Below are 24846 nucleotides of genomic sequence, written 5' to 3' on the forward strand. Positions count from 1 at the left end.
AGATTTGTTAATCATTTCAGTAGAGTCCTGCTAATCTGGGCTAAATGGGACCCGACCCTGTCCGGATCACCAAAAGTCTGAACTAAAAGGATATTATTTAAAATGCACATAATACAAGTCTTAGAAAGGTAAAACTATAAAAATGATTTATTTTTATTTTTATAAATACAACTTCCTACAGTTTAATTTAGTTATCTTATAATACTACTGTATATGTAAATCTAAGCTTTTCAAATATGAAGTCATGTAGGATTAAGGAAGCAAAACATCTTTGTAATTTTTTTATTTAAAAAAAAGCCTATACGGATTAACCGGATGTCCGGATGAAGGGGGTACGGATTAGTAGGACTATTATTGTACTTGAACGTAATTACATTTGCTGATAAATGGAGGGTTACCATATTTTAGTTAGATAACAATGATTATAGTTGCTTGGCACTTATGGGAATCTGAAATGAAAACCAATTTATACAACAGGATAAGAGGAAAATAAAAGACACTGAAGCAGTTTGCTGCAGAACTGTACAGTAAAACTGGTCCCGGTTTCTGCCCTTTTTTATTTAGTTCAATGAAATTGCAAGCAGCATATTTCTTGAAACACTGTTAAAGAATCATGAAAAAAAAATGTTTTTACAAATCTGTACCTACCTCAGAGTTAAAGAACACACCATGTCAATGTTTAATTAAATAAGTTGGCAGCATGTCCAAGTTAATTTTTTTTCTTAATGTATTGGTATAGAGCACTCTATCATTATGTCCAAAATTAATAATTCTACACACTATTCCCAATTTATTTTTAGTGAAAACATGTAACTATTACTTTGGATGTATTATTTTTGCTAATAAAAAAGGCTAACAATGTTTTTACAGTTTAATTAAGAAATGTCTAATATTAGCAAAGAAATGTGAAATTAAATTAATTTGAACCAAATTAAAAACTTGCTCTCCTGAAAAGTTAAAATTTTGTGACATGGTGTCTTGTACCTCCAGAGTACAGAAATATCTACTTGGCACGTGCCTGCATTCAAATAAATTTCTACGAAGGCTTCACAATGCTCCAACAAATCCTTACTACAATGTCACACATGGCCAAATACACAACAGAAAAACCATATCAGCTAAATTATAAAAAAAATTTTTCATACATAAAATATTTCCCTTTTGAACCATCAAGAGAAAAAAACCAAAATGATAATAGTCTTTGATCAAGTATAGCTGGCAAAAAGACCAGAAATAATACTTTCTTTGCTTATAGTATAAGAAAATTCACATTGCTTTATTATCTGTAATTATGTGTATAGCTGAAAATTTCACACAAAATTTAAAAAAAAAAAAAATCAAACATCACAGACATGTAAAATTAATACACCAACTAAATGATGACAAGAGTAAAAAATAATTGTTCAATTGATAATTTAAAAAAAAAAAAACAGATAAACACAACTTTTTTACAACCAAAAAAAAAAAACAAAAGTCTAATATTCTTTTCAAATTTCAGGCAAATAAGCATCACACAGTAAAATAATGTTATTCTGAATTTCAGTGTGCTGTGAGGTCTTATGAAAAATGAAATGAATATATTATAAAACTTATAACATTATGACTTTATAAGATTATTAAGATACATGCAGTATGGTGAAAATATAATGATATAACTGATTTTAATGGAAAATAATTGGAAGTTATCTAAAATAAAAAGCATATATATTATAGGATATATATAATTACAAGTTACTATCCAAAGTGGCAATAAAAATCTTTGGTGTTAAATCTGCCACACTGTACTACTGACTGAATGACAACACGGGATCAAAAATGTGACTACAAATATGAACATAAATTCTATGGGCTGATACTTCTCAAGGTAATCAATTATCATTTAAGGTCATACGTAGTACAGTATACTAGGTTTTCTATCTAATATTTCATAATTAGTCACCTCTCAGTGTTTTGACATTGAAAATAGATAAACTAGTATGCTAAATTATTTGTAAAAAAAACATTAAAAAATTAACAAAACACAAAAACTTCACTTTTTTTTTTAATCTTTCAGTGGTACAACCACAAATTATAACATTGATCAAACAGTTGAACATACTTTTCTACGATGTAATTGCATCATTTTAAGATTAAATTTAATGCAACAAAATTTAATTAAAGTAAAAATAAGTCTAAAGTAATAATAATAATAATCATATAGTTCTAAAGTAAAAATATAAATTCATGGTCCAAAATCCCTTACATGAAGCTCTGTAAACCAAATTTTTCATAATTTTTTTGGTGCAAAAAGTAAAGTTGCTAAGGAAGCTTGATAGTGGCACATGTGCATGAGTCTGTAATGTGTCTCATTGATATCTTTTTGAAAAAAATTAAAGCTAAGATACTATGCACCATTCTATGTAATGCAGCAGTATACTATTAGGGATATTGTGTTTTAACATTTTCAGGAAGGCCCTTCCATAATCATTACCTAATCTTACATAAGCCTATTCAAAAATAAAAAATTAAACTATTCTTAAAATTGTTGGCTCGAAAGATTACTAATAAAGGATTGTAAACCTACATCATACTGTAAAAAATAAATACTAAAAAAATTCATTTATTTAGATATTTACACAATAAACCAAAATTCATTTCATTGACCTACACACATATGCTAATACCGTAGCAATAAATAAATATAACAATGTTTAGCTAAAGAAATCAATTAAAAATAAAAATTGACACTATATTTACAAAACCAATAGAATATTGTTGGTACAAAAGCAAACTACTGTAAGAATCCTACAATAGTGGGAGTTTTTAACTGCGACATCATTTATTAGTGAAATCGTAGGGTTTAATAATCTGTTTATGGGTGACATTTAATTTTATTATGGCTAATATAAATATATATTTGAAACCTATTTTTATCAAAAAGTAACTGTGTTCAACAACAGTTTTACAGTTTTGAAATAACTTTGAATGCATAAAAAAGTTGCAAATCCTGCACGAATGCACCTGTCGTGTCCTTATTCTCTACTAGAGTTTGTAACTATGCAGCATGGTTAATGTTACGATGCAGCATACATCTTCAGTTTATCATGCAAGAATGTACCATTGAACAAGTACATTTTGTTTCTTTGTCATTTAAAATGTGACATCTCATTCAGCAAAAACTGTTGGTATTAATTAAGAAAATATGTAAAAATGTCAGTTATTTAGCACAGAAAAGGATGAAAATAACTAGGTGCAATTTCAATGCTTTAAGATTGGTTGTTAGCTCAAAGTATGCTTAATCATTTTTTTTAAAAATATATTCATGTCTACTTACATCATAAGCATACCGCTTTTTTTAATAACACAATCAAGACCTGCTTATAACTTAAATGTATCTACATGTATCCTACATGAATACATAGTACCTTAATTGAATTTTTTCTATTGACATATTCCCAACAATTTTTTTCAATTTGAATTATGAAAACAATTAATATGATAGTCATGCATTATGCACTGAAATAAATAAATTTTAAGTATAGAAAATTCTTGTCTAACCAGGGGAGTGTGCAAACTTTCGGGTTGCCGATTTTGAAGTTCCTTTGTGAGAGTAAAGTACCGCCCAATGTCAACCTAACCTGTAAAAAAAAATTACAACTCTAAACTATTCTAAAGAAACAGACTATCAAAAAAAGAGACACATCTTATACACTCGTAACGTTGCACTTGGAATTGCTAAGACAGAGTGGCCCAACAGTAAGGGCATCTGAATACCACAATGGTGACTCAGTACAAACTCACTTGGTACACAGTTTTTTAAATTTTTTATCAATTTTTCATTGATAATAAGAAAATTCATGTTTATTTATTTAAATACAAGAAATAAAATATTCATTTATTACAGTAAAGACCATCATATGAAATTTTAAGCATCATAATTATTTCTTGAACATTAATTAAAACAGAAATATCTGGAAGTTCTCTGTGCCTCAAATTGGTATACTTATGATGCCTACTTTTCCCCCTCTCCCACCACCCTTCAGGATCATCCTTTTTGTCCAAGGGGAGTTCCTCATTTCTGAGAAATAATTGGGAACCATTAATGGCCAGTTGCAACTTGTCAGAATACTTTGAATCATAAATATGACGTTACCCATCGTCTGTGCTAATTCATACAAGCAGTAAAAACTAATTTTCAATCACGAATTTCATTAGTGAACTTTTATAAAGTGATATTGTGAAAACAAAAAATGACACGATATGAATCACTTCTTCGACTAGTACAGCAACTAAAGTATCAAAAGTCACCAGCATGGTAGTCAGACGCTCTAAAAGCTGAGCCAGTGCTACATTACGCGTATATAAGTTGTGCCACGCTTTTAGATTGGCTATTTCTAGAGAACTACTGAGAGTTCAGTTTTCTTCTTTACAGGGTAGATTGATATTGGGAAGTACTTTACTCTCGCCAAGAGGTGTTAAGATCGGCGAACTGAAGTTTGTGCCCTTCCCTTGTAAGTAGTATACATTCAAATTACCCGTTTCAATGAGATAGTTGATTATTTAAAATATGCAGTGATATTTGTTTTTACAAAAATTTCAACACACAAACCAAGTTTTAAGACAAAGCTATCAAAAATTATCTTTCCAAATAATTGAAAGGTATCTACTAAAAACAAAAAACATCTATAAATAATAAATTACTATGTACAAATAATAATTATTATGTATCTTCTAGATAATAATATAAATTAATTTCATACTTCTAATACTATATTAACATGTTAATTAGTTCATGTCTAGCTGAAAAGTATGTTATTTCAAGGGCCCGTCTAGCTAAGCACATTTGTGCGAGCTCGGAACAGTGATAACGCCAACTTTCTTGTTGTATGACACAACTCAAACACATGGATATCTGAGAAACCATTAATTCATTTGTATCTAAAAAGTCAGTACAAATCCCTACAGATCAAGATAGGTTTTGCTCAGATATTTACTATCCCACAATGAACATTTGCAAAAAAAAAACCACATATAAAATTGTAATTTTCATTAAATTATATTTACTGAAGTAACCAAGAAGTAATGTACAAGGATAATAGGGTTAAGTAAAAAATTGTAGACTTTCAGAAGAAGCCAAAAAAAGCTCAGGATTTTTTTTCCAAGCAAGACTATGCCTTTATAAATTTAGTGAAAATATTTATGATTCATAAACATATAATCAACACATATAAAAATAAAGTTCTGATCTTAAATAATCCTACACTTTTTTCTTTACCTCTACTGAAAATATGACATTTTTGACTTCACCCTTCTTCTCTAACACCACAAAAAAATAATAAATGAACTATTTTCAATAACTTTTTTTACACTGAAGCTCTATGCATATTCACACGGCTCAAATAGACGGGCCCCTTGAGGTATTTGAAGATATGCAAATGTTAGCTCCACACAATCATTCTAATAGAATGTCAATAAAGCAAATGAAATTGGAGGTAATCTGTCGAGTTTAAAATATTGCTGCTCCTCAATAACACATTACACAAATCTGAAAGTTTAATAACAACAAAAATAACAGCCACTCCTGAATGTCAAAAGCTAAGCAAAATTTGGCTCATCAGAAGGTGATTAATTTAATTTCAGACAAATTCAAAAATTTTGAAAACTGATTTTCCAAAATAAAAACCTTTAATTGCTGCACTAGTATGTCAAATTTGAATATATCTGAAAATATTAAATATCAAGTTTTGCCACAAAAGTTATTGGATATTCTTTCATACCATACAATTGAGAAAAGTGTATAATTTGTACTATATGTAGTAATTAGAGGTATGTAAGAAAAGCAATTGCTATAAATGCTTAATATTTAGTTAAATGCTATGATATGATAAATTTTGACACCAATAAAATTTACAAAAATTATTGTTGTATTAAGAACAACAATAATTTTTGTAGGCTAAATTATTTTACCAGGAGGCTTGGTTTTTTTCAATCATATTATATACCAATTGCAAATAAATTTAATGGCCTTGTAGAAATAAACATAATTTTGTTGCATGGATGTGTATTTACTTGGATGTTCGTGTGTTTACCGTTTTGCATTCTCTATCATAAATCAAACTTTGGGGAAATGATGAAAATGACCGGAAGGGTTTAGATAAAGAGCAGTCAACATCTTTTCGAGGCTAACAACAAAAGATGAGTCAACAATATCTTGCAATATTGTTTAGCATTAGAGCAAAAACAAAACTAAAAATTTTTCATGCAGTACACATTAAAAAACATTGGCTATGTTGCTAGTATCGTGTCTATCTAAAAAGCAAATGGTGACAATGAAAAAAGTTCTGGATTACAATAGGAAGACTCAAAATAACTATCAGAGCCCGTGTAAACACTTTCGAACTTCCAAAAAAAAACGTGTGCTCAAATATGCTAAAATGTGCTATAAAATGCTAAGAATAAATTTATAAATGCTCTCTTTACATACCTCTAATCATAAGTTCAAAATCAATGTACATTGATATTAAGAATCAGGTGTCTTTCTTACACAGTACTGCAAATGGTGCAGTATTTTTACATGGATTAGGAATATTAAAGACACAAATATTAAAGTCCAGATTAACTCTTAACATTCTATAAAAAAAAAAGATTAAAATTATTGAACATATGGAGTTTTAAATTTTCAGTAGGATGATGACAAGTGATGACAACAAAAAAGAACAGCTAATGTGTATTCATTTGTGCTGCCAAACTTACAGTGGGACAAAGATAGGTGATTCAAATATTGTGTTTTATATGTTAACTTCAGTATCAGTTTCTCAGTGTCTATGGAATGGAGGTGTAGGGTGTTTTGAGGAAATACTTTCTGTGTATAGTTACAATTTAATTTATAGAAATGTAATTTCCAAAAAAAGCAAAACAAATGTATGAAGAGGAACACTTCTGCAACTTAATTAATGAAAGATTTTCATCAAGATTTCCACCCTTCCTTAGCAATCAGATGACTTATCATACTGCAGTGCCGTGAAATGAGAAAATAAAACATCTGGCGGGGCCATGGTAGTTAAGGTGTGACCTTCCGGTCACATTTTCGTGACTTTGTTCAAGCTGGTTTCTTTAAATTAGAAAATATCCTGTTTCTAATATACTATCTTTGTAAATTTTGATGGCTTATATGTTTATTACTACTCAAAAGGTTGTTAAGTCAAACAAATTAATACCATGTTTGAATTACAGTGAAATTCTTTTGATTTGAAATTTTAATTTTAAAATAATCTTCTTGTAAAATTTTGTACAGTTTTTGTACATAAAATAATTTGTACTTATTTTGTTTATTTTTAATTCTATTTTCAATTTAAATAGGAAGCTGTGCCTAGGTAGGTGAGTGAGTACTTGTCAGTTGGAGCCAAGTGCTTCGACAAACTTGTGTTTCACGGAATCGGCGTGTAATTGCACTCGAGATGTGAGAAAGTGGCCAGCTAATGCGGAGCACACCAGTGGTGGGACTCATGTGCCAAACCTGAAAGTAGTTGGAAGTGCATAGCGCACAGATCAGGCTACCGCAGTGTTTTCATGGAGGACCTGTCTTACGGTCTTCTCAGCTGATGAGTTGACCACTAGGTCACGGACAGCTACGTGTGCCTGCACCATGGAATCTGTGGCCAAGCCAGCTAGAACTTTTGCTACTGTAATGTGAGTCCGCTCCCATTTGCACTTAACAGGATATTCTCACATATGTAATATAATTGAAAATTTCCCTATTTTTCTTAAATAATTTACATATTTTGCAATTTTCTAAAAGAAGTAACAAAAATATACCCTCCAGCATTCCCACAGCTGGCCTAGAATCAAATAACAAAAACTAAAATATAAAAAAGAACTTTGTATACGTCATTTTATAGTGTGTATGACTGTGCACTAAAACACCACATGACAAAATTTCTTTCACATTCTGAGTGACTGCAAATCGGAGCATGAAATTTTAGCCTAAAATTACTACGACGAGGATTTCTATGACATTTCCTGGATTTAAATCAAATTTCCTAGCTTTCCGTGACCAATTCCAACTTACCTAACTTTCAAAAATGTGGACACCTTGCTTAATAAACTTAGTTTTTTTGAGTGGTTTTGAAGCCCTAAGTAATTTAACGAGGTTAAAGACATTGGCATGGCAAATTGTTAACTGCTGATGAAGCATGTTGAAACTATGCTGCGAAAGAGTTGTGGTGTGTGAAAGTGGGTGTGCAGCTTGTTTGAACTACCCGGATGACAAGTTGAAAGGGGCGAGGCCCACAAATGTGACATTGTTTGCTATGCTTTTGGTTTGAGTCTACATGGTTATCAATGAATGTGATAAAGGTGTGCTAGTAAAAATTTCACTAGCCTTGTGTCTTAGTAAAAGCTGCCAAGAATGTGAATTACTTATTGTGGTTAGTTTGTGCACAGAGAAGGTCGTGGACTTAAATCTTATAAAAAAAAGTGAGTAGGCCTTTTGATAAATTTTCTATATTTTTAGTAAAGGGCTAAACTGTTTACTGGAGACTGAGACTGAAAGAAAGTTTCTGAAACTCTTAGTATTTAAGACTCAGTGATGTTTAATGAGTGTTTACACATTCTTATAGCATTGACTGTGCAAGAAAACCCATGGTTCGCTAGACCAGTAGGTATAATTTTTACTATATAGACATTTACTACAAAGTTATGCCAAAGGTTGGACTTTGCATAATAAATGCAAGTTAACTTGCAGACGCAAGATAGTCGCGAAGGTGGCATGGCTGAGAAACCATGGTGTGGTGCACCCTTTACACTGTGGTTTGGGAACCAAGTATAGTACACCTCAAGAATGAATCATATAAAAGTATTATTTTTTCATATATATACCTTTTTTAGAACAGTTTGTTTTTTTAAGTTACACTTTAAGGAGTTAACTCTGAAATTTTAGTACTATGCAATTAAATGTAGGTGTATGCAGTAATGAAAATTTAACAGGTTCAAGTCTAATGTGTATGCGTGTTTCTGATATACCCGTTTCAAGATAGTTGACCCATATGTGGCAGCATTCACTCAAATATATTTGCTTTCATGAATATTGGGGGAAATACCAAACATATTGATTTAAAACATTTTTATGGACATACGCCATTGCTGGTTTTCAATGTGTGTCATAGAGAAACCACAAGAATGGACAAGAACGATGAATACACAAACACACAGAAAAACAAGCCAAAATCAGTAAATGTCAAATTTTAAATGAATACACAGCACAGAGAGTGCTGTCCAATTGGTCTGTTTGGGCTTGATGATGGAACCAGATGTCAGTTCCCAAAACATTGAAACTGTTTTGTCTTAGGAAGCCTACTGTGTTCATCTGTGCAGTGATATTTTTTCTGACTAATTCCTTCCATGGAATTTTCTGTACTATTTAGACATTTAACACTGGCAGATTTTGGCTAGTCTTTCTGTGAGCTTGTGTATATCTTTCTTGTCCATTCTTGTGGTTACTCTTGAAACATACAGTGAAACCAGCAATGACGTATGTCCATATAAATGTTTTAAATGAACCTTCCCCATTGCAAGAATCATTTAAAGAATTAACCAAATCTATCTGTGTGCAAAATAAAACTTAAAATTTTGCTAACATTAAAAGTCAATAAATAATCACAATCTTAAAATTACTTACAAGTAATCACCCAAGAAAATTATGTTAGAACACACATGCCATCGAAGATATTTACCACTTTGTAGGTACTATTTTACTATCTTTTAATTTATTTGTGAAACAAAATGTTAATCAAAAGTTAGATGTATTTTGTACAGTATTAATTTCAAAATAGTTCAGTGCATTAAAATAAAACTAAAGTATCACTTCTAATACATTTACAGTACACTGACAATTTATTTGTAATTTTTTTTGGCACAGCTTAATATACAATAAGAAAATGGTTAAGCAATTAGAGTTTATGAGAAACCTGCTTGCTCTCAGTGTGTTTGGTGGAGTTGTTTGGTTTTATGTAGGCTTGGAGAATTAATGCACTCTTAGGCAAGTTAGGCATGTTTACTGTTTTAACCAGACCAAGTATAAATTTTCATTTAGAATTGCTAAACTGTATTTTAAGCCTTAAACTAGTGTATACAAATTTTAAAAGTATGAACAACCAATGTATTCAGTTTGAACATAAAATCTGTTGCTCTGCTTGTTGAATTAGGATCTTTTTTTTTAAATTTGTATTACCCCTAGTTGCCCCATTTATTCTTTTGGTATAGCTGCTTTAAGTTTAAAGTATGTCCCGCAAATCACGAATTCAGTGACCCATAGCTGGTATCTTCAACAGAAATTTAGAAAAGGAATAAAATATTTTAATTTTTAAGGTTTTTGGAATTTTTATTAACAGCTGAGTGCCATGTTTGCCTTGCCTCCCTATATTTTCAACGGATCGCAGTGGTCATGTCATATTCAACCCACCAAGGCAATTTGAGTTTGAGTCCCAGTAGGGTCAAACCAATATTTTTTGCAAGTGGAAAATATGGGGGACATTACCCTGGGCCGTTGGGTTTTCCCGGTTTTCCCCACCAATGCACTCCACTGCAGCTTCACATCATCACTTCAACCCTGCCCATCAATAATGACCTACACATCGCCGTGATAACACACCCTAATAACAGTTATTCACGCCGCTGTTGAATATTCTGCATTATTTTTCCACAGACAGCATTCATTACTTATTGATTTGAGAAGTAGCTTGGTCTGGGCCAAAATACAAAACACAATGGAAAATCTGCAGGACAACATCATACTTTAAATAGTGCTGCATTTTTTTAATCATGCAGACACTAAAATATTACGTTTAATTACTTCATGATTTATCCAGCACTTTTGAAACCTTACTACAAAAGTATTCCTACTCTTTAACTGCAAATTATTTGACTTAAATATTGCTTAGTATATACACAGTTATACTGGTAGCATCTGGAGAAAAATGCATTTTTGCTAGTCCAAACACTTAAAATATTAACCTTTAAGGTTTCCTTGCAAGTCAAAAGTGCCAAAATATAGCTTGAATTTGTCAGCTCTAAAATAAATAACTAAATTACAGGCATAGGAATAATATTTAGGTGTAACAAGTATCATTTAATTAAGACTTGGTCTCATATACAAGGTAGATTTTTTTTTTTCCATTATTACTTTTATTTACGTGCTATTTATAAAATTTTAACTCGATACCTCCCTTGCATTTGTTGTTCGATCACAAATATTTTCAACAGATGTTCACGTACTGTAATATAATGGGTGTGTAAAAGGTCATGCAAGCTATAATAATTATGAAGATTGATGTAACTTTTTACACCCACCATGTTACACTAGGTGAATGTATGTTAAAATATTTGTGACAAAACAACAAATACAAGGGAGGTATTGAATTATTTCAGAACTAGCAGTTGAATAAAAGTAATGACAAAAAAAATGAAGAATCAGAATGTTGTGTGAGACCGAGTCTTAATACTCCAAGTTTCATAGCATCATATATAACAAGTTAAGGAGCAACAATAGGATTTCTTATGAATACTGCACAACTATCTCACAGAAACTACTGCCTTGTGGCTCATCCATTGTCATGTGTGTAGCTAATTTTTGCAGCAGTCCACCTGAGACACATTAATATATGTATCTTAGAATAATGTACAATGATCAGGCAAGGACCCACAGGTCATGATTTCATATAATCAGATAACAATCCATTTTGACAAACTATGATTCATCTTAGTTCTGACAGAACCGTTGATTTATGCCACATGTCAGCACAATGAAACTTTACTTATCACACAGTAGAGAGTACAATTTATTTCATATTCTCGATAACTGATTCAGAAGATTAGATGGCAATATATCTTCCAATTTTTCAAGAATGTAGTGAAATGGTAGAGACACCCAGCTCAACATCTGGAACAGAATCACATTAATTAATTATTCATCACTTAAAAATTAAGAATAATTAATTATGAAAACTCATTAGTGGTATTTACTAAATATGTTAAATATGATGACACCCTTGAGCCATAGTTGCTAGGTTTACTTTGAAATATTTTGTACCCTTATCATCACTCAAAACACTGACATAATATCAAAGGGCAGAATACAGAATTATAAATGAACGAACGAATGAATGAATGAATGAATAAATGAATGAATAAATGAATGAATGATGAAAGACTGAATGCCTAAATAAGGGTTTTGAGGGGGATATTAGCATCAAATTAATCATCACAAAGAAGTACTAAGATTGTAGATTACAAAATTTACAAAAAAAAATTACATTCTAAAAAAGAATCTCTAAAACTTTTCATAAGTCAAAAAATGTTAAAAACTGTACTCTAAGTAATAAAATTTGACAAAAGTAAACCAAAAATAAACAAAGAAGTAGAACATTTAAAATACCAAAATGAAGCATGCAAACATGCACTTACAACAATAAAAGATGCCAAGAAAATTTTTTTCCTCCAAATAAGCAAAAAACACTAAAATGATAATAAAAACTGCTGAAATACTGAAACGTAAATATTATGGTAAAAAACCCACAAAACCAGTTTCCTGATCAACAGTAACGGCTATTGCCCTTAACCCATTCACACCCACAAGCATACTGGTACACATGCATGCATGTGGTCTAAAACACCACAAGTGTACTGGTACGCGAGTGATTGTTTTGTAATGTATTGACACAGCAGAGCCATCTGTTTCGTACCAGGCGATGTATAATCTATAGTTTTATCTTTCTTGTGGCGAGACACCTAGTGAGTGGGCCTGAAACTATTTGTTTGGAGCATTTACGGCAGTGAAATGGCAGATAGATAGCGACACATCCACGCTCGTGAATAATTTTTTCATGCGTGCACATGTATTGTTTTTCTTTTAGCATCGTGTTTAGAATTCATTTCTTGGCAATTGTAAATGTCACGTGCTATATATTTTATCACTATTGTTACATGCGTAGTAACACTGTTATTGTAGTCTTGTAAAAATGAATATGTACTTATAAAAATATGATTCGCTGCAATTTTATGGTGTTAGTTACACCCTAATATTTTGTTATCACAATAATTGTTACTCACTTTGTAAAGTGTCTATGGTAGTCTCGTGACAATGCAAACACGTAAAAAAAAAAAAAAAGACTTTTATTCCTGGAAGAGATAATGAAAAAATGCTGCAGTATTTCAAACGAATTGAGCTCTGATTTCACAAACTCAGAAAATGAATCTGAAAGAGAAGAAGTTTCGCCAGTTCGTGTTCACCAGGCGCATACTTGTGTAAGTGATTCTTCTATGTCTTGCGATGATGATGCTACTGTTGATGTTATTGGATCTGGTGATGTACTTGATTGGAATTGGGAAAGTGAAATTAGGGAACAAATATGCCATCCATTTATTGGCGGTTTTGGCCTAGCACCAGATTTGAAATTGAATAACAATTCAAGTAGAGTTGCAATTTTTTCCTGTACATGACTGACGACATTGTTGAACACATTGTTGCAGAGACAAATAAATATGCCTCTCATGACAGTTCTTTTCAGTGTACATCGCCCGATGAATTTAGAGTGTTTATTGCACTTCTAATTCTGATGGGTATTGTTCAAAAACCGACGCTCCACAGTTACTGGAGCAAAGATGTAAGTGTTGAAACACCTTATTTCAGAATCATCATGTCAAGGCAGAGGTTTCTGGCACTGAACAAATATTTACATTTCGTAGATAATGAAACTATGGACCCTGCTGATCCTCTACGTAAAATTCGTCCAGTAATAAGCATGACTTCTGAATCATTTCGCAAAACTTACACTCCAACAGGCGAAGTGTGTATTGATGAATCTTTGATGAAATGTAGAGGGCGGCTTAATTTGATCAGTATAATAAGTCTAAAATGGCCAGATTTGGTGTCAAACTTTATAAATTGTGTGATTCTGCAAATTCTTACATTTGCAATTTCAAAATTTATGTAGGCAAATATAAAACAGTTGATGGTACTCCAGCAAGCACAGCTATAGTGATGGAAATGATGCAGAAGTATAACCTTCTGAATAAAGGGTAGTACTCTACATAGATAACTGGTTTAGTTCACCAGACTTTTTTTACAGACTTCACTCTGCAGGTACTAACGTTTGTGGCACTGAAACTATGGACCCTGCTGATCCTCTACGTAAAATTCGTCCAGTAATAAGCATGACTTCTGAATCATTTCGCAAAACTTACACTCCAACAGGCGAAGTGTGTATTGATGAATCTTTGATGAAATGTAGAGGGCGGCTTAATTTGATCAGTATAATAAGTCTAAAATGGCCAGATTTGGTGTCAAACTTTATAAATTGTGTGATTCTGCAAATTCTTACATTTGCAATTTCAAAATTTATGTAGGCAAATATAAAACAGTTGATGGTACTCCAGCAAGCACAGCTATAGTGATGGAAATGATGCAGAAGTATAACCTTCTGAATAAAGGGTAGTACTCTACATAGATAACTGGTTTAGTTCACCAGACTTTTTTTACAGACTTCACTCTGCAGGTACTAACGTTTGTGGCACTGTTCGCACAAACAGAAAAAAAAAAACATGCCTAAAGAACTGGGAAAAGAAAAGCTAAAAACAGGGGAAGCTGTAACATACACTAGCAATAATATTACAGCTATCAAGTGGAAAGACAAGAGAAATGTTTGTGTTCTGACAAAAAAACATTTACTAGAATTTTCTGAAACAGGGAAAGTGGACCGAAAGACAAAAACCAAAATTCTGAAACCTTCAGCTGTGATAGACTATACAATTAAGATGAGAGGTGTTGATGTGGGCGAATAGATAATGAGTAAATTTCACATAATGCGCCGATACAGCAAAGCTTATTAGAAAATCTTCTTCTATATTGTTGACATGATGTTGCTAAATAGTTTTGTGGTGTACAAACTCGCATCTGGAAAAAAAGACAGAACATTCAATGTCTTCAAGCAAAAATTGGCAGAAGAAATTATTCAGCAGCATTTCAAGGATGGTGTGGTCAAGAGGCGGTCCGTAACACCAGGAGAACTGCTATCACGACACAGTGGCCGCCATTTTCCGTGTGAAACTGAATCCGTTTGCTGCAAAGGGGTCAAAGTATGCAAAGCGCTGTGTTGCATGCTTACAGAAGAAACAGAGGAGGGAAACTACATGGAAGTGCGATGCCTGCAGTGTTGCTCTTTGTATCGATCATTTCAAACCATACCACACTCTAAAAAATTAGACAATAATTCAATTGTAATTTAGTTACAAAATACTCTAGTCAAATGAGTACAGGAATAAAAGTTGTTTCTTTGTAAATGTGCACAGTTTTATACTAATTTGAATGAAGCTAATTGCAGGTATATTTTGTATATAAATTTATAATACATAAACAAAGCATATAATAATATTGTTACGATTTCCCTGCGGGTTCGTAAAGGATAGCCCAATTAATAGATTTTTATTACACACACAGTTTTATTTATTACTACTACTTGCCACTTACAAATAATCTTCTATTAATTACACGTAAAAAAGGTCAATTCCCCAGTCACTCGTTTCACACACCTCGCTGGACCGCACTTCCGGCGCAACTCTCGCCGCAGCACCCCTCGTGGGTCTCCGCCGCGGGACTCCGTCGCCACACTCCGCCGCCGTCACACCCTTCGCCGAGATCCCACACGACGACTCACTCGCAACTTCGCCCGGGACTCCGCCGCGCCCGCGACTCTATCGCCCGGAACCTCCCGACTCCACTGAACTCACTCACTCCCTGCCCTGGAACCTTCATCCAAGGACTTCGCCACTCTGCCGCACCCGCGGCACTATCGCCCGGAAACTCCGCCGCGGGAGAACTCCCTACTGAACTCCTCTCGAAGGTCGGCCCAACCTCCTTATATAACCCTTGGGTTCCCGTCCAGAACAATCGGGCATGTCTCCGAGATGTCGCGCGACCTTCGCCGTCGAAATGCCCAGAAACGAGTCGTGAGTCCTCGAAGGACGCGGCAGCTGCTCAAAGAACGCCGATAAACTCAACAAGCATCGGGTTCCCACAAAACGCGCCGATAAACATGTCTAAGTCCTTTTATTCCGCAGTGCGGCCTCTTTTAAGTAACTCGATCTGAGGCAGGTGCGCGCTGCGACGGTCAGGATGTTGCGAGACAGTATGACACGAGATACCAGGGAGAGGATGCGGGTGGAAGGGGGCGCAGACAGGCCGAACGAGCACGGCGATGCCAAGCACTGCAGCCAAGCGCGATCGTAACATTGCCCCCTCCTTAAACCTGTTCGTCCCGAACAGGTTATGCATCTACTCCTGGAGGTCCGCATGCTACTCGAAGTTTAGGCCTCCTGCCTTTCCTCCATCGCGGGCTGTACAGTCTCACCAGATAACCCTCTCTCTCATTAGATGTAGCTTCTCTTGTCACCCGGCGACACTTCTGCGTCGCAGATGCCCCATGTCGTTCAGCCAGCTGCCCAAGACGGGCTGACCGATGCCTTGGACGGACCCGATACTCGTGAGTGCATTGCTTATTGCCTTCCAACAGTTTCCTTGTTCCTTCCCTTTTTCTCTCCATTTCTTCTCTCGCAGCTACTTGTTCGCACAGCATTTCTTCCCGGCTCTTCTTCGTCTCTTCTTGGTCTTCCTGAGTCTCTTCTTGGTCTTTCTTCGTTTCTTCTTGGTCTTTCTTCGTTTCTTCTTTGCACTTCTCTATCTCTTCTTGACTCTCTTTTCGGCTTTTCTTCAGCTTTTCTTGGCATTTTCCCCTCTCTCTATCGTTTATCTTCATTTCTTCTTTTTCAATGTTCCTTACTTTGTAACTCATCTTCACTACTTCTGTTATTTTCTTCAGCTCTTCTTTCATCTTCATGTCCTGGCTAATTTCCTCTTCGCTGTTCTCTTCGCTGTTCCCCTCTAGGCTGGTCTCCTCTTCGTTGGTCTTCTCTTCGCTGTTCTTCTCTTCACTGGTCTTCTCTTCGCTGGTCTTCTCATCGCTGGTCTTCTCTTCGCTGGTCTTCTCTTGGCTGGTCTTCTCTTGGCTGGTCTCCTCTCGGCTGGTCTCCTCTCGGCTGGTCTTCTCTTGGCTGGTCTCCTCTTCGCTGGTCTTCTCTTGGCTGGTCTTCTCTTGGCTGGTCTTCTCTTCGCTGGTCTTCTCTTCACTGGTCTTCTCTTCGCTGGTCTTCTCTTCGCTGGTCTTCTCTTCGCTGGTCTTCTCTTGGCTGGTCTCCTCTTGGCTGTTCTTCTCTTGGCTGTTCTCTTCCAGGTTTATCTTCATTTCGGTCTTCTTTTCATTCTTCATTTCTACCTGGCCATTCTTCATTTCATTCTAATCCTTCTTCATTTCCTCTAGGCTATTGTTTGACCCGCTCTTCGTTTCTTCATGATGGTCCTTACCCACATTATTTTCACACTTCACTTTCGCAGAGTTCTTCATACTGGTTATCCATGCCCTCATGTCATTCACCATTTCTTCCAGGATAACCCTTATCTTCCTGATATCTTCTACATTTAACTCTTCAGCAGCTATCTCTTTCTAAAGCATTTACTAATTAATCAACCTAAATAATTTTTTTCTAATACTGTTCTTAATTTTAAATGACCTAGCCGAACCTTATTAAACTAAAAATATCTCTCTTACATTCAAAACTAACACTGACTACAGTATACTCAAACAAACTCTAGAAAATTTCAAATTCACTAAAGTTACTATATTCTCGTAAACTAAATTCTATCCTTAACTTTTATTCTAATACTCTAACTGAATCCTAAATCTATTAATTAGGGCTATCCCACTTCTGACACCAAAATGTTACGATTTCCCTGCGGGTTCGTAAAGGATAGCCCAATTAATAGATTTTTATTACACACACAGTTTTATTTATTACTTCTACTTGCCACTTACAAATAATCTTCTATTAATTACACGTAAAAAAGGTCAATTCCCCAGTCACTCGTTTCACACACCTCGCTGGACCGCACTTCCGGCGCAACTCTCGCCGCAGCACCCCTCGTGGGTCTCCGCCGCGGGACTCCGTCGCCACACTCCGCCGCCGTCACACCCTTCGCCGAGATCCCACACGACGACTCACTCGCAACTTCGCCCGGGACTCCGCCGCGCCCGCGACTCTATCGCCCGGAACCTCCCGACTCCACTGAACTCACTCACTCCCTGCCCTGGAACCTTCATCCAGGGACTTCGCCACTCTGCCGCACCCGCGGCACTATCGCCCGGAAACTCCGCCGCGGGAGAACTCCCTACTGAACTCCTCTCGAAGGTCGGCCCAACCTCCTTATATAACCCTTGGGTTCCCGTCCAGAACAATCGGGCATGTCTCCGAGATGTCGCGCGACCTTCGCCGTCGAAATGCCCAGAAACGCGTCGTGAGTCCTCGAAGGACGCGGCGGCTGCTCAAAGAACGCCGATAAACTCAACAAGCATCGGGTTCCCACAAAACGCGCCGATAAACATGTCTAAGTCCTTTTATTCCGCAGTGCGGCCTCTTTTAAGTAACTCGATCTGAGGCAGGTGCGCGCTGCGACGGTCAGGATGTTGCGAGACAGTATGACACGAGATACCAGGGAGAGGATGCGGGTGGAAGGGGGCGCAGACAGGCCGAACGAGCACGGCGATGCCAAGCACTGCAGCCAAGCGCGATCGTAACAATATGTTATATTATTATTATATATTAGTATAGTATAGTATATTATATGAGTTTCAAATCATTTTCGTTATTTTATCTGCTTGTCAAAATGGCACTAAAACACTCACATTCATGCAAACTGATGTATTTTTTCATGTATTATCTACTATATATTTTAATATAAAATATTTTATTTTATATTATAATATATATAATATTATGAATTATGTGTATTATCTATTATGTCAAGTTATAACATGTATGTACTAAATATAAAATTTATTGTAAATATATAGCAATGTTAGTTGCACAAAATCATTACTGCAAATTTTTATAATGTATTAAAACATTTTTTAATATGCTTATAATATTTTTAACTAGCTTAAATTGAATATTAAAGTTTTTTTAAACAATGTCCTTCAATCATATTTTTAAAATGTTCATAAACAAAAATGTTATGAATTTTTTTAACAACTACTGCAAATATGTAGCTTTTTTTAAAAAAAAAAATGATGGTATCCAGGGTCAAATAGGAGTCAGAGTTAATGGGTGCAAATGGGTTAAAAATGGGAATGTTCGACTCTCAAGTGCACCCCATGGCCACGAACTTACCACAGTGTGTCACGAATTTTAAAAGATCAATGAGTCTGGTGATACCTGTGACACCGCAACAGAATGTAGGTGACTCACTGGCATGCTACAGGTAGCATACTCAGGATGGGGATTCTTGTACCATGTGTTAAATGTCTTTGGGTGATGATGGTATGCCCCATTATAATCCCCAGTATATGCAGTTCAGATGACTGTCAATACACAGATGGCAAAATGGAGATGAGCATGGCTTACAGCTTGTTGGTCACAGGAAGAGAACTCCTTCTGTCAAGCATTACAGATCCATCACCAAGAAGCATGCAACAACACGATGTTCATAAGGTGGAAAGTTGTATGCTTTATTTGCAGCTGTCAGCTGCATCTTTCTAAGGATTGCCACATGTTTATGTTTCTACAAGGAAGCAACTTGAATGCAATTTCACTCGTCCTCCATCCTTTTATTGGGTGGAACACAATGGAATGAAATAAATTAATAGGCGTATAAGTCATTAGAAATGATAAGAGGTAATGAAGTGAGAATAGAGCAATAATAGAATGAATAGTGTAGGGAAACGGAAGGACCCTGAATAAACCTACCGTCTTACGGCAATGTTCGCCATGTTTCTCGCTTCGGAAACATGGCCATAAATCAAAAAGTCCCTCACTGAAGGGGGTCACTTGCACTTGCAAAATCATAACTGCGAAATTAGAATGATAAACATAATCCCACGGGCCCACCATTGGAATCCTACAGAATTTCGCCCAAGCTTGAAAAAATCAGGATACAACACCGCCGAGAATCGGAACCAGATCACCTTGCTGGGCCCAGTAAGGGGAAGATTCTGATTCAACAGCTGTGTGGGTTCACATTTAAATGAAGAAATCAGGCAATTGTGCAGAAAACCCTTACAGATAAAACACAAAGCTTTAAAAATAGCATAACTGTGACTGAAATCACACTACTGTAGTAGTTTGCTCAACCATTTATTATTCAAAATTTTTTCCTTATATTTTCACGTTTATATCTCTATGAATTGCCTAAATTTACTATTATGCTTCAATTTAACTTCAGAGTTATGCTTTGAAACTTTGATTTTCTAGTCTTTGCAAAGTGACCAATCATAAGTAAGCTTTGTAATTTGTAAAATCTTTTTTTTTTGTTTGTGGAAATTAACATAATGTGTTAGAAGTCTAATGCTTCTCACAGACGTTTCTTTTGATGCAGAATACTATAGAATATATTTTAGTTCTTGAAAAATTACCTATTTATTACATTTTAAAAGTGTTTTGAAATTATTATAGTTATGTAAGACCACATCTGATTGATCGAGTACGAGAGGCATATATGTCTCTGGACAGTTGTTAGGAACAGTTGAGTCCTAGCCATAGTAAGATGCAGTCGATGTATAGGCAAATTTACTGCAACTGGAAAGCTCTGAAACTTCGTAAATGAAATTACAAGAGTAGCTACAAATTGGCTGAAATTATTACGAGCAGAATTATATATTTTGATGAAATTTTATAACTGCTATCATTAGATAGAATCGTGTAGTTGTTGTATGCAAGAAGTAATGATTTTAAAATTTACAGACAGACATCATTTATCTGCCATGTTGAAGAAAATTTCTAAAATTTGTAGTTGTGACTGATAATATTACTTAAAGGCTACCATTTTTAAATGCTGAAGGCTCATAGATTGTGGAATCATGAACTACTATCTTCAGAACAGACAGTTGACTTTATAAATTGCATTTTGTTGGTGTGCTTTGTCATTGAGGAATGTGCTGAGGTGATCATCATGTATAAACTTCAAAAGAGGTCGTATATGTTCTTCTAACATCGACAAATGTTTGAAATTCACTTGAGTCTATAGGAATATAGTATGATCTGAAGGATGATTTCTAACCAGAAGTGTTTTTAATGTCAAATGGTATGTACTAATTATCTGAAACTTTATGTAAATGTATGTATTTGTTAGTCTATTAGTGTGAAATTTAGTTAGTATCCAATTGGTTAAACTTTACCTTGACTAATTCTTTGCATTCTTACAATACCATCTCTTCCCCATTGAATATTAAAATATTTTCATAAATATGTTGACATCTGTTTTTTTTAATACTAATTTTTTTCTCCCTGTAATTCCAGTGGTTTCATTAGAGTGGAGAGTATCTGGTACTGCTTATCCTAACTAGTGGTAATTTTATTGAAGAAAGGATTTAATTTCTTACTTGACTTAATTTTTGGTTTTGTTGTTTATTAATTGACTGTTATAATCATAAATAGTTTGATTATTTAATTCATTTACAGAATATTAATATTATAGGGTTCATCTTGAGTAATTCTTTAGTAAATTTAATAAGATGGTAACCAACTGGACACAACAGTAGAAAGGTTATTATATTTGTGTATAATTTTATATTGTCAACGAATATTCTTTCAAAGTGTCAATTATTTGTAAATCATTCTGTTTTTGGAATTTTTCAGGACAGGTAGTTCTTTGTCATATTAAAAAATTACTTTTTGATATATTTAAACACATTGTGTTAAATTCAAATATCTTAGTAAGAAACATGGTGTCTTCTAACTGATGTTAAGTCAAATAAATCAATACATACTGAGATAATTAAAACCAAAGGTTTTGTCATCATAAAGAGAAGACATTAAATAAATACCACTTAACGCTGTACAGTAAAATGTAACAAAATATAAGTAACCCAAACAGATGTCAATCTATAATCATGTCAAATGTATTTCCCATGAAAAAATCTAATATGTATCCATCTATACAAAACAGAATACAATTATAACAAACACTGAACTTACTAGAGCCTAATATATCAACTATGGTCTTTGCAAGTATGGTGGTGGCAAAATGGCCTAAGGTATACCGTACCTAGCTGGGACCAGCAAAAAATGGAATGCAATATGGCTAGCAAGTCTCTTATGGAGCAAGGCTGCACAATGGCAATGCACTGAGATCGCATTCCAGAGGACTCCTGATGGAATCTCGGTCCTGGCATCCTGGTTTCCATTTCCCATGGCTGCCTGAAAACACTGCCGGCAAATGCTGGGATGGTTCCTTACTGTAGGCTGGGGCCCATTCCTTCACCAACATTTCTGGTCTATGTGGTCATGTGTTCACCATCTCTAATGACCTTGCTGTCGACAAGACTTTCAACCAAAATTAACAAATTAAATTCTAGACTAAAAATGTTGTTCTCTCTCAATTTCTTAGTGAGTGAGTGAGTGAGTGAGTGAGTGAGTTAGTGAGTGAGTGAGTGAGTGAGTGAGTGAGTGAGTGAGTGAGTGAGTGAGTGAGTGAGTGAGTGAGTGAGTGAGTGAGTGCTCTCACCTCCAAATAAGAAATAGAGTTATTTTATTTTAGTGGGAGCAGTGCATGGATTGAAACGATCAATAAACACACTTCAATATTTGGAAAATTAATTATTTTAATAACCATAAATTATTTTGGATAAAATGCGTTAACAAAGTGACACTGTTCTAATTAGCAATTTATTTTCCTGGAACAAATTAGAGCATTACTTACAGGGGTGGATGTACTTACACACAACCATCATTTGACTTGAAAATAGTGGTTATGTAAAAGCTTTGTTAAAATCATGTACACAAATAGTGCTGTTACTGGAAAATTTCGAAGATAGACAGTACAAAGTACAGCTTTATGAAATATTTAGAAGTTATGATACTAAATTTGAATCAAAATACTTCAAAGAAAACATTTTTGTTTGCCAGATGAGACAATGGCAGAAGCTTGGCACAACATACAAAAAAAAGTGAACAAAAAGTTTACGTTGTCTGATGAGTGTCTTTTAGTACTGAAGTGGCAACATTTGTTTCTTAATACTTAATATTTATTAAAACTTTGTGAAGTATCCCTTAAATAAAATGCATAAAAATTTTCTCTACTTTTAAAATGGTTTTGATGAAGCATGGATAGCCAGATAGCCTAGTTTAGCAGAAATTCGTGAAAATAACACAAAATTCAATGATTTGGGAACAAGTGAGAAATTTTTCTATTGCAAAAAGTTGTTAAAATAAAAATTAAAAATTAACAGAAAAACTGTTCTACTTTCAGTCTTTCTGTACACAATATAAAATCTTGGTACCATACACAAGTAAGACAATGAAAAAATGTTTGTTGCTGTTACAGTTTTGATAAAAAAAAAACATACAAGCTTATCAACTCTAAAACAGAGACTGTATGTGAATTTAAAAAAAAACTCAATGTACCTTGTAAAGCTCCATCAACATACTTGCACGTAGGGATTAATATTGCACAATTTGTATCAAATAAAACATTTTAAATTGTTTGGTATGTCGTTCTGCAATGAATCCTACCATTATTATGCTTAATGAGTAACTTATAATTTAAGTTGCATAAGTGCATCTTGATGATGATAGAGGCTGGATTGTACCCCAGTCTTTGACACAGGGAGATGACGATGGCGTGACTAAGACGAACTGGGTGAGGTGAGACTGCAGTGGTTCCCCTTTGTGTTATGGAGTATGGAGGTGAAGGGACAACATAACACCCAGTCCAAAAGTGAAAAATTCCTGACACTGCCGACAATCTAAACCAGGACCTTTAGCTCAACAGCCAGAAGCTCAAGCAACAGAGCCAACAGTTGAATGAATGTTAATAACTATACAATTTCACACACACACATGAGTATGTCCACCAAATCAATTACACAACTAAATTACACTATGATAAAACCAACTATACTTACAGTCCGTGCCATTACTCCCATTGGTTCCGGATACTGATGAGTTAAAAGTGCCAACAACGCAGTGAATGAACAAAGACCTGCTGTGAATAGAATGAAGAATGGAAGTTCCTTTTTTGGATATACGCTGACTTCGTGAAATGCTGAAATAAAACAATAAAACTTTATTTTATTAATCTTTGATTCAGCACTTATGTACTGATTTTGAAAATAAATAGCTCATTCAAAAACACAATACAAATAGGCAGAAAAAGTCTTCAATTATGAATTATTGTAAATTATTTTAAACTATAAATTATTGGAATAGTTTTACAATAAACTATGTGGCACATATACAAAGTGAGTACCTATTTCCGTATCTTTTGACGTCCCACCAGAAAAATTCTCATCCATCGGCAACAAGTATTACAAGTTTCAAGTGCGCGCATAGTCTTTTTTTTTTTTTTTTGCTCCATACCATATCACAGCTAATTAGTTACCCCAACAATCAATTTTTCTTTATAGTATCACAGGATGAAAATTTTTTAATACTGTATTTAACTTCAAACAATTCTCTAACTGTAAGTTCATTTTTACTGTTCTTAAGTTGTAAAAATATGATTATTAGGTTTATAATGTTAAAAATTATAACATGGTTTGATATTTAATAGGCTTTTTATTAACACTTCCTTATTATCCAACATGTTTGCCCATACGATGTTCTGCCAGCAAGTTTATGTCCGATAGGTGAGACTTTACTGTATAAAATTTTTTTTTCTGACAATCACGTTTATTTTTACGACTTTTGTACAGCTCTTTAACTGACTATTTTTCCATTCAGCTTCTTGGTTTTGGGGTATTTTTCATTCTTGTTGGATACGCTCTTCATAAA

At 34.4% G+C, this 24846-nt stretch overlaps 1 protein-coding gene across 5 annotated transcripts in view; it reads right to left on the reverse strand.

The window, feature by feature from the left end:
• Positions 1 to 504: 504 nt before the first annotated feature.
• LOC134529432 (protein ST7 homolog) overlaps positions 505 to 24846 on the reverse strand; it is a 106173-nt gene continuing 81831 nt past the window's right edge. For all 5 annotated transcript variants that reach the window (XM_063363512.1, XM_063363513.1, XM_063363515.1 and 2 more), the window contains 2 exons: positions 23979 to 24118; positions 505 to 11914 (listed from right to left, as the gene is read on the reverse strand). In XM_063363512.1, the coding sequence (XP_063219582.1) occupies positions 11819 to 11914; positions 23979 to 24118 (236 nt within the window). In that variant the 3' untranslated portion in view covers positions 505 to 11818. The remainder of the gene's footprint in view (positions 11915 to 23978; positions 24119 to 24846) is intronic.

The sequence above is a fragment of the Bacillus rossius genome, chromosome 2 (assembly GCF_032445375.1).
Source record: "Bacillus rossius redtenbacheri isolate Brsri chromosome 2, Brsri_v3, whole genome shotgun sequence".
In the NCBI taxonomy this organism is placed as follows: Eukaryota; Metazoa; Arthropoda; class Insecta; order Phasmatodea; family Bacillidae; genus Bacillus; species Bacillus rossius.